At 37.1% G+C, this 14,887-nt stretch overlaps 1 protein-coding gene across 2 annotated transcripts in view; it reads left to right on the top strand.

Annotated features, from left to right (window-relative positions):
• Window positions 1-14,887, top strand: part of LOC115216680 (N-acetyllactosaminide beta-1,6-N-acetylglucosaminyl-transferase-like) — an 82,317-nt gene that overhangs the window by 49,806 nt on the left and 17,624 nt on the right. Inside the window, exons 2-4 of one of the 2 annotated variants that reach the window (XM_029786188.2) lie at window positions 8,804-8,842; window positions 12,832-12,893; window positions 13,660-13,834. In XM_029786188.2, the coding sequence (XP_029642048.1) occupies window positions 12,862-12,893; window positions 13,660-13,834 (207 nt within the window). In that variant the 5' untranslated portion in view covers window positions 8,804-8,842; window positions 12,832-12,861. The remainder of the gene's footprint in view (window positions 1-8,803; window positions 8,843-12,831; window positions 12,894-13,659; window positions 13,835-14,887) is intronic. The other variant, XM_036506703.1, reaches the window with a different exon arrangement.

The following is a 14,887-nucleotide window of genomic DNA, read 5'->3' as shown; positions in this document are numbered from 1 at the left end:
AACCGCGATGCTATGTGGTTAAATGAATACGGAGTGAGTACTATGCAAACGTCTTTTCCAAAACGTAATATCTGCAATGAAACTCACCTGACGGTTGTTGCAGAACTACGAAATGGAAAAATTACTAGGGAGAAACTTGGTAGTTATTTCCTGTTATAGAAAAGTTCTATAGGGATCAAGTTCTATAGGGAAACTGTCGTCAGCCTATTCAAACGAATAATGAACGATGAGGTGCCGAAGGGGTTGACACTTACATGGTCAACACACAATACCTAAAATTACAGGACTCATACCATGTTAAATGTTCAGTATGAGCTGTACACTGGTTACTTAATTGCAAAACAAACAGTGTGGCGACTGATGCGCAAATAGGAGGGAAAAGAAGTGGGAGTCTGTGCTGAACAGCTCTTCTTCAACAAATCTATCTTTAAAGAAGCGAAGCAGAACCACCAAAAGTCTACTGCCCATATAGTGAGAAAAGATGATTCCTTCATTCATAGATTTACTACTACACCGTACTAAGGTTCTATCTGCTATAGCCAATTAGTCGATATCTTTAAGAGATTGACAATAACATGGTCCACACAACTAGCGGCAACAACTGAAGTTACTTCTATAGTCACTAATAGAATTAGGCCATCGACAGAAATATTCCAAGGTGATAGCTAATTCTACATTATTCTTTGCTAATTCTATATTATCTTGCACATTTACAAATATGCACTTATTAGCATATAAAAGCCGTTCTAGACGCAAGAAAAAGAAGAGAATCCGAGCAAGAATGGATACCAAGAACAGTTAGAAAACATCATAGGAAGTGATAGAAATGAAACTTGTCTGAGGTATTCGAACAATCCATGGATTAGACCAGAAAGAATTAATTAAAAGTAAGGCAAATAAGACTTGTGGCATGGTGGTAACAATGTCCAATAGGTATTGTTTATAGAGGCTAAACCTAACGGCGAACTGGCCCATGATATTGGATAGCACGTAGCGATGCAAAATTTGAGGTTAAAATTGATGGAAAAAGAGGCAAATCCATTAGATCACAAATGAGATCAATTCCGATTAGATCTCTTCTATCTATCATAATTGCATGTAATATAAAATCTAAGATAAATTTCACAACTACCTACCTACCTACCTACCTATCTAATCTGAAAAGAAAAATACAAAGTAACTAAAGATCATGATTATATATAAATACACACACACACACACACACATACACACACACACACAAACGCGCACATATACACGCACACGCACTCATATACATACACATACACACATTCTAGAGGAACCAACGGACACACCTAGAGAGGCTTAGGAAAGATCTAATTAGCACCCTTGGCTCCATGTTTCTGAAAATTACCATGGAGACAAATCTCACCACCGCAGGCTTCTTAGACGTTAAGCTCGACTTGGGCTCCGGTGCATACACGCCCTACCACAAGCCATCAACACACATCAACATGTACATCGACACGCCCACCTGCATATATATATGTTCAAAAACTTGATGAAGGGTGTTAGCAAGAGGATCACGAAGCTTTCTTCTAGCCAAGAGATTTTTGATACAGTACCTCCCACCTATAACGAATCACTAGCTTCTAGCGGAGTTAAGGATCGCATCCCCTACATTCCGGGCCATAACACCCACAGAAGGAAGGAAGCGCCGCAGAAATATCATTTGGTTCCCCCACTTACTTCTCCTTTAACGTAAAAACGTGTGTAGATAGGATGCTCCTTAAACTAGTAGATAAACACTTCACAAGTTCACATAGGTATGGACATACTTTTAATAGGCACAGCATCAGAGTTTCATTTAGATGGGCGACCCATATCAAGAGCATTCTAGTTAGCATCCCTAGACCACGAGCGGAGGCGGGATAATCATGCCGGGACTACAACAGATGCCCATTGCGAAACCAAGGGAGTCGTCTATGAAGCTGAGGTGCTGGCTAATCCTAGTATTTTTCGTTGCTTATTTTGTGGCGACGTGACTGGTGTTTGCATAGTTTGAGACAATGGTGATTCCACCGATGATACTGGTGACAGTTTCAGTGTAAAACTTCCAGACTCGATCGAGTCACGGAAAACGGCCAACGCCGAACCACTTAAATTGGCTTGACGCCGCACAGAAATGTTAAAGTTCAACAATTATAATTTCTCCTCACTGGGCAATTTGAGGCAGGTTACTTTCAAAAGCAATAAGAATAGGTCTTCAACAAGCAATTAGCTTCAACAAATAACTCTAATAAATAACTTGAACAAACTTACAAACAAAGCACACCTTAATTTCACACAGCTAAGTAAAACTTCAGGAAAACACATTTTAGACACTTTCAAAATATAAAACCAAAATATAAGAATATAATCATGGATCTTTTCTAGAAGATGGACAGAATTTTCTAGTTAACTAAACAATTTGAAACTTCGTATACTGGTAGAATGTGTCAAAAGAAAACATTAATTTCAGCTAGATTTTTTGAGAAAATTGTATTTTGTAACTTTTACGTAGTTTAATTCTTCGAATTTTAACCAATGAAATCCCAGCATTTGACCTAAATTCATTTGCTGCGTCTAAGTAAACAGCACACACATACACACGCACACGTGCTATTCATCCATCACTCCTGTCTTCTCTCTTCTGCAGGTGCTAGAAATAACAGCTATATCTCTTAAATCGATGAATTTCGTCGCCCAATAAAAATATTAACGATATTTTTGGACTTTTAAAACATGTTCGTATTCGTTCCGCTTTCGCAGGACATCAATTTTGTTTTTGCGGTTTCCACGCATTGTCTTGTTATTTCCAATGAAGTCATACATACTTCACACGCACACACATACACAAAAAAAAAAACAAGTAGAAGACACTTGCCCAAGTGCCACGTAGAGACAGGTATGCAATGATTAGACCTGCAGTAAAATTTCCCTCAGATAAAACTCAACCGCAGATAAAACCTAAGTAGAAGGAGTGGGAAGGAATGATCCGAAACGCCACCCCAAAAAATTTTTTCCTTACACTATCCAAAACATTTCTGCAAAATTTCATTTAAGACTTTTTTTTTTTTTCGGAATATTAAGAAGAAACAGAATGGGGAAGGGGAAGAAGCAATATGCCATGTGATCAAATGTATAGTAAATAAAAAAGAAAAAAAGCGAAGATAGGAAGTTCATTATTATTATAATCTTTGATCGTAGAAATCTGCAGGACCAGCTTAGTTGAGGTTAAACAACAACGACCTCCATGTTGTCTTTGAGGTCATAAAAATCAGCAGCAGTACATTTGATACTTCTAATTCCTAAAAGAAGAAAAAAAAAATTGCCCTTAGCCTTAACCTAAATACGTCATTATTTCTCGAAAATGCTGTGAGGACTCACTACGTCCTGACCTTATAATTTCTACTTCCTGAACTGAACTTAACTTCATTTCAGCCATATATATCACTGACGCCATTCGCCTGAAACTGGAAACTATGAAATTTATCCAAGAAGCAAAACTGAAATGTTGGGGAATATTAAAACTAATAATTTCTTTCTGTTTTTTCTTTCTTTCTTTCTTTCTTTCTTTCTTTCTTTCTTTCTTTCTTTCTTTCTTTTCAATAAAGAATAATGGATCAAATTTCTCAGACATGTATCTATAATGATTCCTTATATAGGTACAAGGATTACAGATTTTCTTGAGGGGAGTTGATTACATTGGCTATTCCAGAATTTCACTGGCATTTTATTTTACCGACTTCTGAAAGATGAAAAAATAAACTCGACAGTGGTGAGACTTGAACTTGTCAGTATAATTTGTGTGTATGTGTGCGTGCGTGTATGAATATATATACGTTTACCCCTATATAGATATGTAAATCGACCTCAGGACTTATTCTTTGTAAGGAAACCTACTTATTCTATCGGTCTCTTTTCATATGCGAAGAGGTATGAATTGATTGAGATTTAACTTATTTCTTGCACCTCGATCGCCTCAAAACATCTTCATTGAATCGTATTTCTAAACAGCAGGATCTCGCATATCTAAGATAAGTCTACCTATCATACGCATATCGCTTGAATTTTGGGGAAAGTCCGCAAGTCAGTTACATCGATTTCAGTGCTACACCAGTGCTCAGCTGGTACTTATTTTATTGCCCCCGAAAGGATACAAGCAAAGTCGACCTTAGTGGGATTTGAACAGAAAACGTGAAAGGTCAGAAGAAATGCCTCTCGGTACATTTCTACGTGTGCTAAGGATTCTGCCAGCTCACTATCTTTGGCATATATAACATAATGAGTTGAAAAAATTGGACCAAGTGAGACTATCCTAGTAATTAGTAAACAAAACTCTTAGGGATTTTAAAATCTAGAAAAATTACTCAATAGTAACTATAAGATCTGTCGCTTGAAATATTCTGACCATATGCACAACGCAGATTAGAGTGGATTTAGCCTATAAAACCAATTGGTGATAGTAATGGGTATGTTTCGGCCTTATTAGAACTCTTTAGCAAAGCATATTCTACTCACTTGGCAACACTACGGATGATGAATAAAATGTGTGTGTGTGCGCACACGTGTCTATCTGCCTATCTGTCTGCCTGTCTGTCTGTCTGTCTGTGTGCCTGTCTGTCTTTCTTTTCTGTTTGGCTGCACTTTTGAAATTTCAAAATAAAGTGAAAATTTTCAGATTTGGTGTAGTGATGTAATTCTTCACGCCAAATTTCAGGGCCAAATTCACTTGTTTCAGATAAATGTTTACTATATATAGTACACACACATACACAAACAAACACACACACACACACACACACACACACACACCACACACACACACACACACACACACACACACACACACACACACACACACACAATTTTGTGCTTGAAGTAACTAGTTCTTAATGCTTGTTCCATTGCTGCACTTTTCAAGGCCTCCGTTTCAGGTCGCTTTTCTTACTTGTACTTACTTGTACTTTTACTTGTGACGGTGTTCACCCAGGGTGGGTTGAGCCGGCTTCTTCTCTGGTCCTGACGGCATCACGAACCATGGTGACACACGCTCGACGGTCCTGTGCGAGGTCACTGGAGATAGCGAGCCATTCGCGGTTCCATAGGATTCATAGAAGAAGTTTCGTGGGAATATTGAATTCACAAGCGGTCCCCGACATCCCGCATGCATATCCCGAGTGACGGGACGCCCTGTCTCCAAAGACACAGGTTCAGAACGACCTCGAGCCGCCGGTTGCCGATCAGACGCCTCTTGGAATTTTCACCAGAGCCTCGTTGGCCAGGCTGCGGACCTAATACCGCTCGGTGCCAGACCAATCCGCCTTGGGTGGCCCTACTAGGAACCGACGTTCCCGACGGCATAGCTCTGACACTGCCCGTTTACATCACCCTACCGCTTTGAGGAGGGGTTGGACTTTAGGGTAGTTATTGTAGTACTACTGCCACATATTTCAAGAAGACACTTGCACATGAAATTATGTTCATTCCTCCCATTTAATTTAGTTTGCAAAATCAGTTGACAAACGGGTCCATCCTTCTGCTCAATAGGATGTCTGTGGAACGCAGCACCTTCAACACTGGTTCCAGTTCCATATTTTAAAACTGCTGACCTCCTCGTTTTCTTTCTCCGACTAGCATGGTTGTGTTGAGAATGGGATGTGTGAATGTGCACGCTGGTCGAAATGCGTAGCCGTATTTCGTCTGTCGTTATGTTCTGGGTAGTAAAGAAATTATTATTATTATTATTATAGTCATTAATGTATCCAAATTTATCGTTTGGTCCTTCCAGATCGACTTAGTTCTTAACGGATATGGACGAAGGATCAACATAGACTTGTCCTGCCATTCCCTTAAGAGCCATCAGCATCACGTGCTTTGTCTATTTATAGAGTTTGCTCTTGGTGCTATAGTTATTGTGTCAAATGCGCCTCGGTTTGCGATCTTTATACATCATGGCCCTTTGATGATGTTGCTCGCTCCGCCGTGCTTCAACGTGGTTGGCAACATAATCTGCATCGATGTGATCCGTTCGAGGACAAGAGATCGGAACGGTTTGTCGAAAAGCCCTTCCACGCGGATCTTTTGCTTAACTTCAAAGTTGCTGTTTTCCTGTGGTACTCGTCGATCAATGCGTGACATTCCAGGTTAGATTCAGGTTCCCATGTATTGAATTCACTACTCCAGCCTTTCCATTTGATGTAATAATAATTCACACCCTCATCATCTGTGTGATACACTACTACTTTCACTTCATAGTTTTCATATTTTGCGCATGGCTCAGTGGGTAGATCGTCGGCTCATAGTCGCGAGGTTGTGAGCTTGATTCGTGGACCGGGCTGTGCGTTGTGTTTTTGAGCAAGATGCTTTAAATCACGTTGCTCCAGTTCACTCAGTTGTAGAAATGAGTTGCGGTGTCACTGGTGCCAAGTTGTATTGGCCATTGCCTTTCTCTTGGACAGCATGAGTGGTGTGGAGAGAGGAGGCTGATATGCATAGGTGACAGCTGGTCTTCCACAAAATAACCTTGGCCGGACTTGTGCCACGGAGGAGAACTTTCTCGGCATAATCTCATGGTCATTCGTGATCGATAGGGTTTTTTTATCCTTTACCCTTTTATCATTATTATTTCCGCCGAGGTCGACTTTGTCAATCGGGGTCGGTTAAATAAGTACCAGTTACGCACTGGAGTCGATGTAATCGACTTAATCCATTCCATCAAATTTGAGGCCTTATGTTTCAAGTAGAATGAATTACTATTATTATTATCATTATTATTATTATTATTATTATTATTATTATTATTATTATTATTATTATTATTATTATTATTATCATTATTATTATTATGCTTTTTCCTTCTTCCTTCAAATTTTCTTCCGTTTCTCGCCGAGTGTTTTCCATACACCTAGGATAGAGAAGCTCATTGTATGTATTCCCAGATTACACACGCAAATTCACAGATAAAATATGTATTTAAAAATTAATAAATAAATAGATTCATGGATGGATGTTGTTTTCACAGCGATAATGCTCTTCTCAGTACATGAGCCGTTCCAGTAAATACGATTTTTTGCACTTCATGTAGGGATGGTAAGCCTGGAATCATTTTCAAATAGGTTTCAGTACCTTTTTTTATCATTCCTAGAGATCCTACAATCACTTGTACTGTAGTCGCCTTGAGATGCCACATTTTTTCAATTTCTGTCCAAGAGAAAGGCAATGGCCAATACAACTTTATATTTACTAATCTTGTCAAATTCTTTCGCCGCTATATTGTGATCGCAATGGATACTCATGTCAATTAATAAACACATCGTTTTTGTCTGATCTTTTATAATAATATCGGTTTATTAGCTTTTATAGTCTTGTCGGTCTGTACGGGAAAGTCCCATAGAATCGACACATTTTCTCTCTCAGTCACAGCTTCAGGATGGTGTTTATACCATTTGTCAGCGGTTTTGATTTTATAATACCGACATATTGTCCAATGTAAATACTGGCCGACTCTGTCATGTCTTGCTTTATATTCTGCAGGTGCAGATTAGGTGGTCTATTGTTTCAATCTCATAGTTACAGAATCTGCATTTTGGGTCAGCTCCATTTTTTATCACATTGGCTTGGTAGTTCCGGGTTAATAAGCTTTGGTCTTGAGCAGCTAATATTATTATTATTATTATTATTATTATTATTATTATTATTATTATTATTATTATTATTATTATTCCTTCGTAACGCAGTGTAGATAAAAATGCACCAGAGTCTTTAGTCATCTGTCAAGTAACAACAAAGACCTCAGACAAATAGTACTTATCTTAAGATGTGTTCTGTGCTTAATAAGGCTGCTTTTTGCAAGATATCAATCTTGCATGGGATTTTCAGTTGCCTTAAGAAGTCTTGAAGTTTCAATGGGATTGAGCCTAACGCTCCGATCACCACTGGTATCACTTTTACATTACCTTCTCGCATTTCATACAGTCTTGCCACTTCCACTTTCAATTCGGAGTACTTGATGATTTTTTCAACCTTTTTTACTCACAACATTCATATCATTTGATATTCTTATCATTATTATTATTATTATTATTATTGAAGACGTCCCACAATATCCAATATTGTGATGTTGTAGATTGAAGATATTGAGTGTACCGCGGGTTTGTACTGTCTGACAAGTCACAACAATTGGCTCGGGTGCCTTCGATATCGGACGACCTGCTTTGAAGGGTTTGGGAAACTCAATAGAGGGAGGTCCCACTTCCTAGCAATCTTGCATGCAGAGGATCTCTTTCAATGTATAAACATATCTTAAGAAATGTAATGGATCCTCTTCTTTGATAAATAACAATAGATTTCTTCACATTAGCGAAGCAAATTCACTCAGATAAAAAGTGGTTTGCTACCCAGTCCCAAAAGCGGCTGCAATTCTATTGGAAATTAATTGTAGCTGTTTATGGAACAACGACAGAGGAAAGAAAAACGACAAAACTGTCTTTAAAATGTATCTGTGAGAGTATGCGTGTGTGCTTGTGTGTGTTTGTGTTTGTGTATGTGTTTATGTGTGTGTGTGTGTGTGTGTGTGTGTGAGAGAGAGAGAGAGAGAGAGAGAGAGAGTATGAATGTATATAAAGGGGGATAAAAAGATTAATGCAAAGAAGCTATTGATTGTTTCTTGTTCAAAGTCCTCTCATCAACGCATAACTTAACGATGACCTTAGATTAACCGCTTGCAGTTAAAAGCGCGCGCGCAGCCCCCTCCAAACAAATATTGCTACTCGTAAACACGTAAACTTCATTATTTCAGTGAGGCGTTGAAAACTGGTCTTGTTTTACGAAAGAGCAAGTAAGTAATCAATATGTTCCAAAATATAAGTTTTGAATTTATTTGTAATTATAAAAGTACACCTCAACATCTCAAAGCATTTTTTCGGCTTTAGAATTATTGCACTTACGTTAACTTTTTTCGTTAAATTGAATCTTTTTCTTTCTTTCTTTTTTTTTTCTCTCAGTATTTTTAACCATTTTGTCAAATACTCGAAATTACTATAAGGGAATGGGGCAAAATGGTAACATAGGCGTAGGAGTGGCTGTGTGGTAAGTAGCTTGCTTACGAACCAAATGGTTCCGGGTTCAGTCACACTGCGTGGCACCTTAGGCAAGGTCTTCTACTGTAGTCTCGGTCTGACCAAAGCCTTGTGAGGGGATTTGGTAGACGGAAACTGAAAGAAGCCCGTCGTATATATGCATATATATATATGTTTGTGTTTGTATATGTTTGTGTGTCTGTGTTTGTCCCCCAACATCGCTTTACAACCGATGCCGGTGTATTTACGTCCCCGTAACTTAGCGGTTTGGCAAAATAGACCGATAGAATAAGTGCTAGGTTTACAAAGAATAAAGTCCTTGGGTCGATTTTCTCGACTAATGGCGGTGCTCCAGCATGACCACACTCACATGACTGAAACAAGTAAAAGAGTAAAAGAGTAACTGGGGCAAAATGAGTAATTACCAATTTCTCGTTATTTTCTCACCACCTGTTTGGAACCATTACATTGCAAGTATTGCATCACCGTTTTGTATTGCTGCATAATCTTGTGAGTAAACATTGGCCACCATATCTGTTGTTGCTGTTGTGAGAGTTTGAAACATAGTGATTTGCCAAGCATTTCACTGCAGTCTTGTAGGGTGGTAAGGCTTGCGGTAGCTCTGCATAATCTTCAGACCTATACACTTGGTCACTGAACCAGTGGTCCGCCCAGTCTTATCAGATGTACTGGTAGACCATCTGCAATCTCTCACATGTGGCATGAGGAAAAATCCAAGAAGGCCTAAGATTGCTCGCGAATTCCATCTGGGATCATTGATGTTCGGAATTTTCTGAAACTTGATAAAAGGTACGTCTCCCATTTCATGGAAGAACATGAAGGCACGGGTTAAGCGGAACAGAAACTCCATATCATCTCTACAACCAGCTTGATCTTCAATGACATGAGTTCCATTCTGGAAGGCGACTTGGAACTATTCGTAACTTGTCATGAGTTCTTTGACAAGAAAATATTCAGTGTTGGGTAAATTGCTTGCACCTGCTAGCTCCTCATCCATAACAATGTGCAGGATTCTGTTCAAGGTATGATGTTGGCAGCACACGAATAGTGGTTTGTCATAGCCTTTGCTCAAGAACATTCTCTGGAGTCCAGCCACTACTTCACTCTTTCGTTCTGTATTCATTCATACACATCGTATCAGCAATAACCAATGACCAAAAAAAAAAATGAACACTTTCATTTCCCTTTCTGTCACATTTTATCCCCGGAAATTTCTCTGAAAGATATCTTTGCAGAAAGGTGAATAGATTGGTTTATATATTTCTTTCATTATTTTATCGCATCTGTCTCCTGTATTTTCGTTATTTTATCGCATTTTTTGTCCCCAATAAATTCCCATATAATGAAAACCTACACTATCTGAAACATATATGCAGAAAATTGTGCAAAAGAAAAAAAGCCTATATGAGAATTATTTGAAACTCCTCTCCACACTGTTCGGAAATTTTTTTCCAAAAAAAATTCCGATATAATCGGAATCTACACCGTATGAAGAATATATGTAGAAAATTTTATTTAAAAAATATCCATTTTTCTGAAAGTTATGAGGAAACAAATTCGGCGAGAGGGGGACACTTATGTAGCAATACCTATAAAGTATGTAGAGTTCGTCGGAGATTTGGCTGTTATTCCTAGCATGTAGAAAGAAGGCCTGTTTAATGCGAGGGTTGGAAAACCTCCACCCATCCGCAATGACCGAAAGTGTTTTAAAACAACCTGTATATGCCGTACATTCGCGAGGGGTGGGATGGGGTGGTGTTAATTATTATTTTTTTTAATTGAAAAATAAAAAACAAATTTATTTTCAGAATCATAATCTCCGTATTTTCCCATGTATTTCACAGAAGTAAAAGATAAAAAAAATTAATTCTGAAAAAAGTGAAAAAGGAAGAAATTTGGAGGGGTGGGAAATGAAATTTTGAAATGCCAATTTTTTCCAAGCGTATCGGGTGGTGTCGAGTTGGACAAAAAGAAGTACTCCAATAGAAAGTTTTATCATTTACTTGTTCAAATAGCTAAGCAATATAGATTTTGAACTCACAGAAATGCGCGATTCATATATTTTTTTTAATTTCAAGTTTCATTTTTTAGAAAAAAAATCACTTTCAGTTGTATAAAAAAAAAATGAACACTTTAATTTCACTTTCTGTCACATTTTATCCCTGGAAATTTCTCTGAAAGATATCTTTGCAGAAAGGTGAATAGATTGGTTTATATATTTCTTTCAATTTTTTATCGCATCTGTCTCCTGTATTTTCGTTATTTTATCGCATGTTTTGTCCCCAATAAATTCCTATATAATGAAAACCTACACTATCTGAAACATATATGCAGAAAATTGTGCAAAAGAAAAAAAGCCAATATGAGAATTATTTGAAACTCCTCTCCACACTGTTCGGAAACTTTTTTCCAAAAAAATTCCGATATAATCGGAATCTACACCGTATGAAGAATATATGTAGAAAATTTTATTAAAAAAATATCCATTTTTCTGAAAGTTATGAGGAAACAAATTCGTCGAGAGGGGGACACTTATGTAGCAATACCTATAAAGTATGTAGAGTTCGTCGGAGATTTGGCTGTTATTCCTAGCATGTAGAAAGAAGGCCTGTTTAATGCGTGGGTTGGAAAACCTCCACCCATCCGCAATGACCGAAAGTGTTTTAAAACATCCTGTATATGCCGTACATTCGCGAGGGGTGGGATGGGGTGGTGTTAATTATTATTTTTTTTTTTTGAAAAATAAAAAACAAATTTATTTTCAGAATCATAATCTCCGTATTTTTCCATGTATTTCACAGAATTAAATGATAAAAAAAATTAATTCTGAAAAAAGTAAAAAAGGAAGAAATTTTGAAATGCCAATTTTTTTAGAGATTCGGAATCTCCGTAGCCAAAAACGGGTAAATGGGGTTTCTGTAGAAAAAAAAACGGAAGTGGGTGTGGTAACGGTCCGCCTCACTTTCTTACTCATGCTGTGCCTAGATTTACTGCACCTCTTTTTTTTTTTTTTAGGGATAAAACCCTTTTCTTACAAATATTTTACTGCATCCATCTCCGTTTTCAAAATCTCCTCTAGAGTGATAGAATAAACTGGCTTGAAAGTGGATGCGGTCATTCCAAGCAACAGTAAACACAGAAAAACTTCACGAAATATAAGTAAAATATATATGAAAAATAGGTAAAATACTAAGCCACTCGACGAAAAATATCTACAATAAAATCCTAATTGATAAATATAAATTTTCCAGAAAAATTAAAAAAGTAACAGTGATATACACAAACAAGATGTGTGGGTGAAGTGAATCACGTAGTGTAAAGAATCAACACAATGTGCAGTTGTCATGGGAACTAGCTGTTAATGCCTCGCTGTCTGTTGATTGGCTAAAATTATCCAAATTTTCCAAACTTTAATTCAAAATAACATAAAATTTTTTAACTTACAAGATAAGTTGAGCGTAAGCACCATTCAGAACTACATCGATACATCAAATTTGAAAACAATCTGAGCAAAATTAAAGCCCCTGGAGATAAGATTCCTCTTGAAGTTAAGCCCCATTTTGGAGTAAAAAAAACCCCTATAAAATACAGAAGTTTAAATGGGAAGCCGTATCACTCGTCAGTCAGGTAATTAAAAATAATTGCTTAGGTTTCCATAAATCAAAATTATTTGCCTAAGTTTTTTTCACTTTTATAAATTGATACTTTAAGTCTTCTCTGCTTGCAGGTAAAAATCGCATAAGGTATTTTCATCACAATGAAACTCTCTCTTTGTTCGCACGGATTAAGGTGAGTACTTGCTTTCTGTACACACACAAACACACAAACACACACACACATTTACCGTAGTTATATATTTTCATGGAGCATGTAAATTTGTCTGACATAATTATTTCAATTTTTTAATATTTTCATTATAATTATTAATTATTTATCACAATCTAAAATACAATTCATCTGACACACATAAGAAGAGGTAGAGGCAGAGGCTTGGGATCAGTGCAGACAGCCTTTGAATGCAAAAATAAATACACTAATTTAGTGCTGAAAAGTGGTACACACGTCCCGTAACAAGATTCTGTCCATACACAGCGTCTGTCTTACCGCAAGTTTCCGCCATTTTCTTGCCTTATTTTAGAATAAAAAAAGCATAAAATGTCGATTATGTTCGCTATGGTTCTCCGGTTTCGGTGAGATACCAAGCATATAAAATACAACTTGTCGAAAGTTCTTTTTGAAATACTTTGAAGCGTGAAATATCTAACAAGTGCGCATGTGCAAGACCAAGCCTGATGTTACCTACTTATAAAAGTGCTCGAAGATTGGTATCGATTACACCCAAACGGACATGTAGGTGAACCCATTATACTTGTTTATGTAAAAAATATTTAACGCATTGAATTATTTATTTACCTAAATAAGTAAATATAAATATAGTTATTCTACGAATGAAATGTCTTACTAGTTTTATTTTCCAAGTTGATTGAAAATTAATTAAATATCTTTTCTTTTTATTGCATTTTCGCCTTATATTTTTCTTTTTTTTTCTTCTCAGTTTAAAGTTACGCCTTTGCCTCCCGAGGAACAGATTTATTTTCATCGTGTTACTTGTTTGTCTTATATTTACTTATTTCGTAAGCATCAAATATCTGTATCTAGGAACCATAAATAATGTACTACATGCTGATACCTCCAGACACCCGTTTGACTGTGCAGCACTCATAAGACAGGTAAACATCTTTGCTTTACCGTTGATCTGATCTATTCCAAATCTTTAGTCAATAAGTTGAAACATTTTCGTCGGCACTGGAAACTATCAGAGGGCAATTTATTACTCGAAAAGGCGTTACTTCGTCATTCTACATGACAACAAAACAACGTAGTAATTTTCAGTTTGTACAGTAATCTATCCTTTCTATATACTATTTATTATTTATTCTGATGTCTCTCTCTTACCGCATTCTCTGTCTTTTATAATACCCAAACTTGCTGTCAGTTAATTGTGATGTTGTTTTGCTCTTATCTTCTCTATTGCATGTTTCTAATCTCGTTTGTTGCGCGTCTCTTAGCTTCCTTATCGTCTGCCACCACATCAGCTATCCGTCAATTATCTCCTTTACTAAATGCCTGGCAACTGCTCTCGTATTATTTAAGTATCAACAAACAATCGCCAGTATCTTACTCAAAGTAACGGAGCACAGTCAGGGTAAAACAAACAGGCCCTGTAGCTATTGTGCAACATCAAAACAGTTATTTTTTTAAACAAAAACTGAAAACTACATAGACTGATTATGTAGATGTTCGATAATGAACAGAAAATAAGTGTTGAAACAATAATTTTCATTTACAAACCAGCAGAGTGAGCAATATCAAAAGCAACAATTTTTTTGTAACAGTCGAAGATCATAAAGAATTCCTCGATATGGGGTGGACCACAAAAAAAAAAAGAAAAGAAAAAGAGACGAAAGAGATAAGGTATGTTAGAAAATGGCATCTTACTCAATTTTCGCTTGCAAGGCTGACAGGGGGGTGGGGTGGCATATCTACTTTTGAATTAGCGGCAGGGAAATTTCCATATATTCTCGAAAATAAACCGAGAGATGGTTGTAGCCGATGTATGGAAAGATGTTTAATCTCTTGACTGAAACAGACATTTGTTAGAATGCGCCTTATGTTTAAAATAATGAGGCGAAGAAGCAAGTACAGGCCGTGTGCTATAGGCCTACTTATTGGGTCCTGACGCAATACATAGGAAAAATTATAATGATCACAACCAGAGATAT

Source organism: Octopus sinensis, linkage group LG10, assembly GCF_006345805.1.
Source record: "Octopus sinensis linkage group LG10, ASM634580v1, whole genome shotgun sequence".
NCBI classification, from domain to species: domain Eukaryota; kingdom Metazoa; phylum Mollusca; class Cephalopoda; order Octopoda; family Octopodidae; genus Octopus; species Octopus sinensis.
The sequence above is the reverse complement of the archived record's forward strand: the minus strand, read 5'-3'. Positions and strand labels throughout refer to the sequence as shown.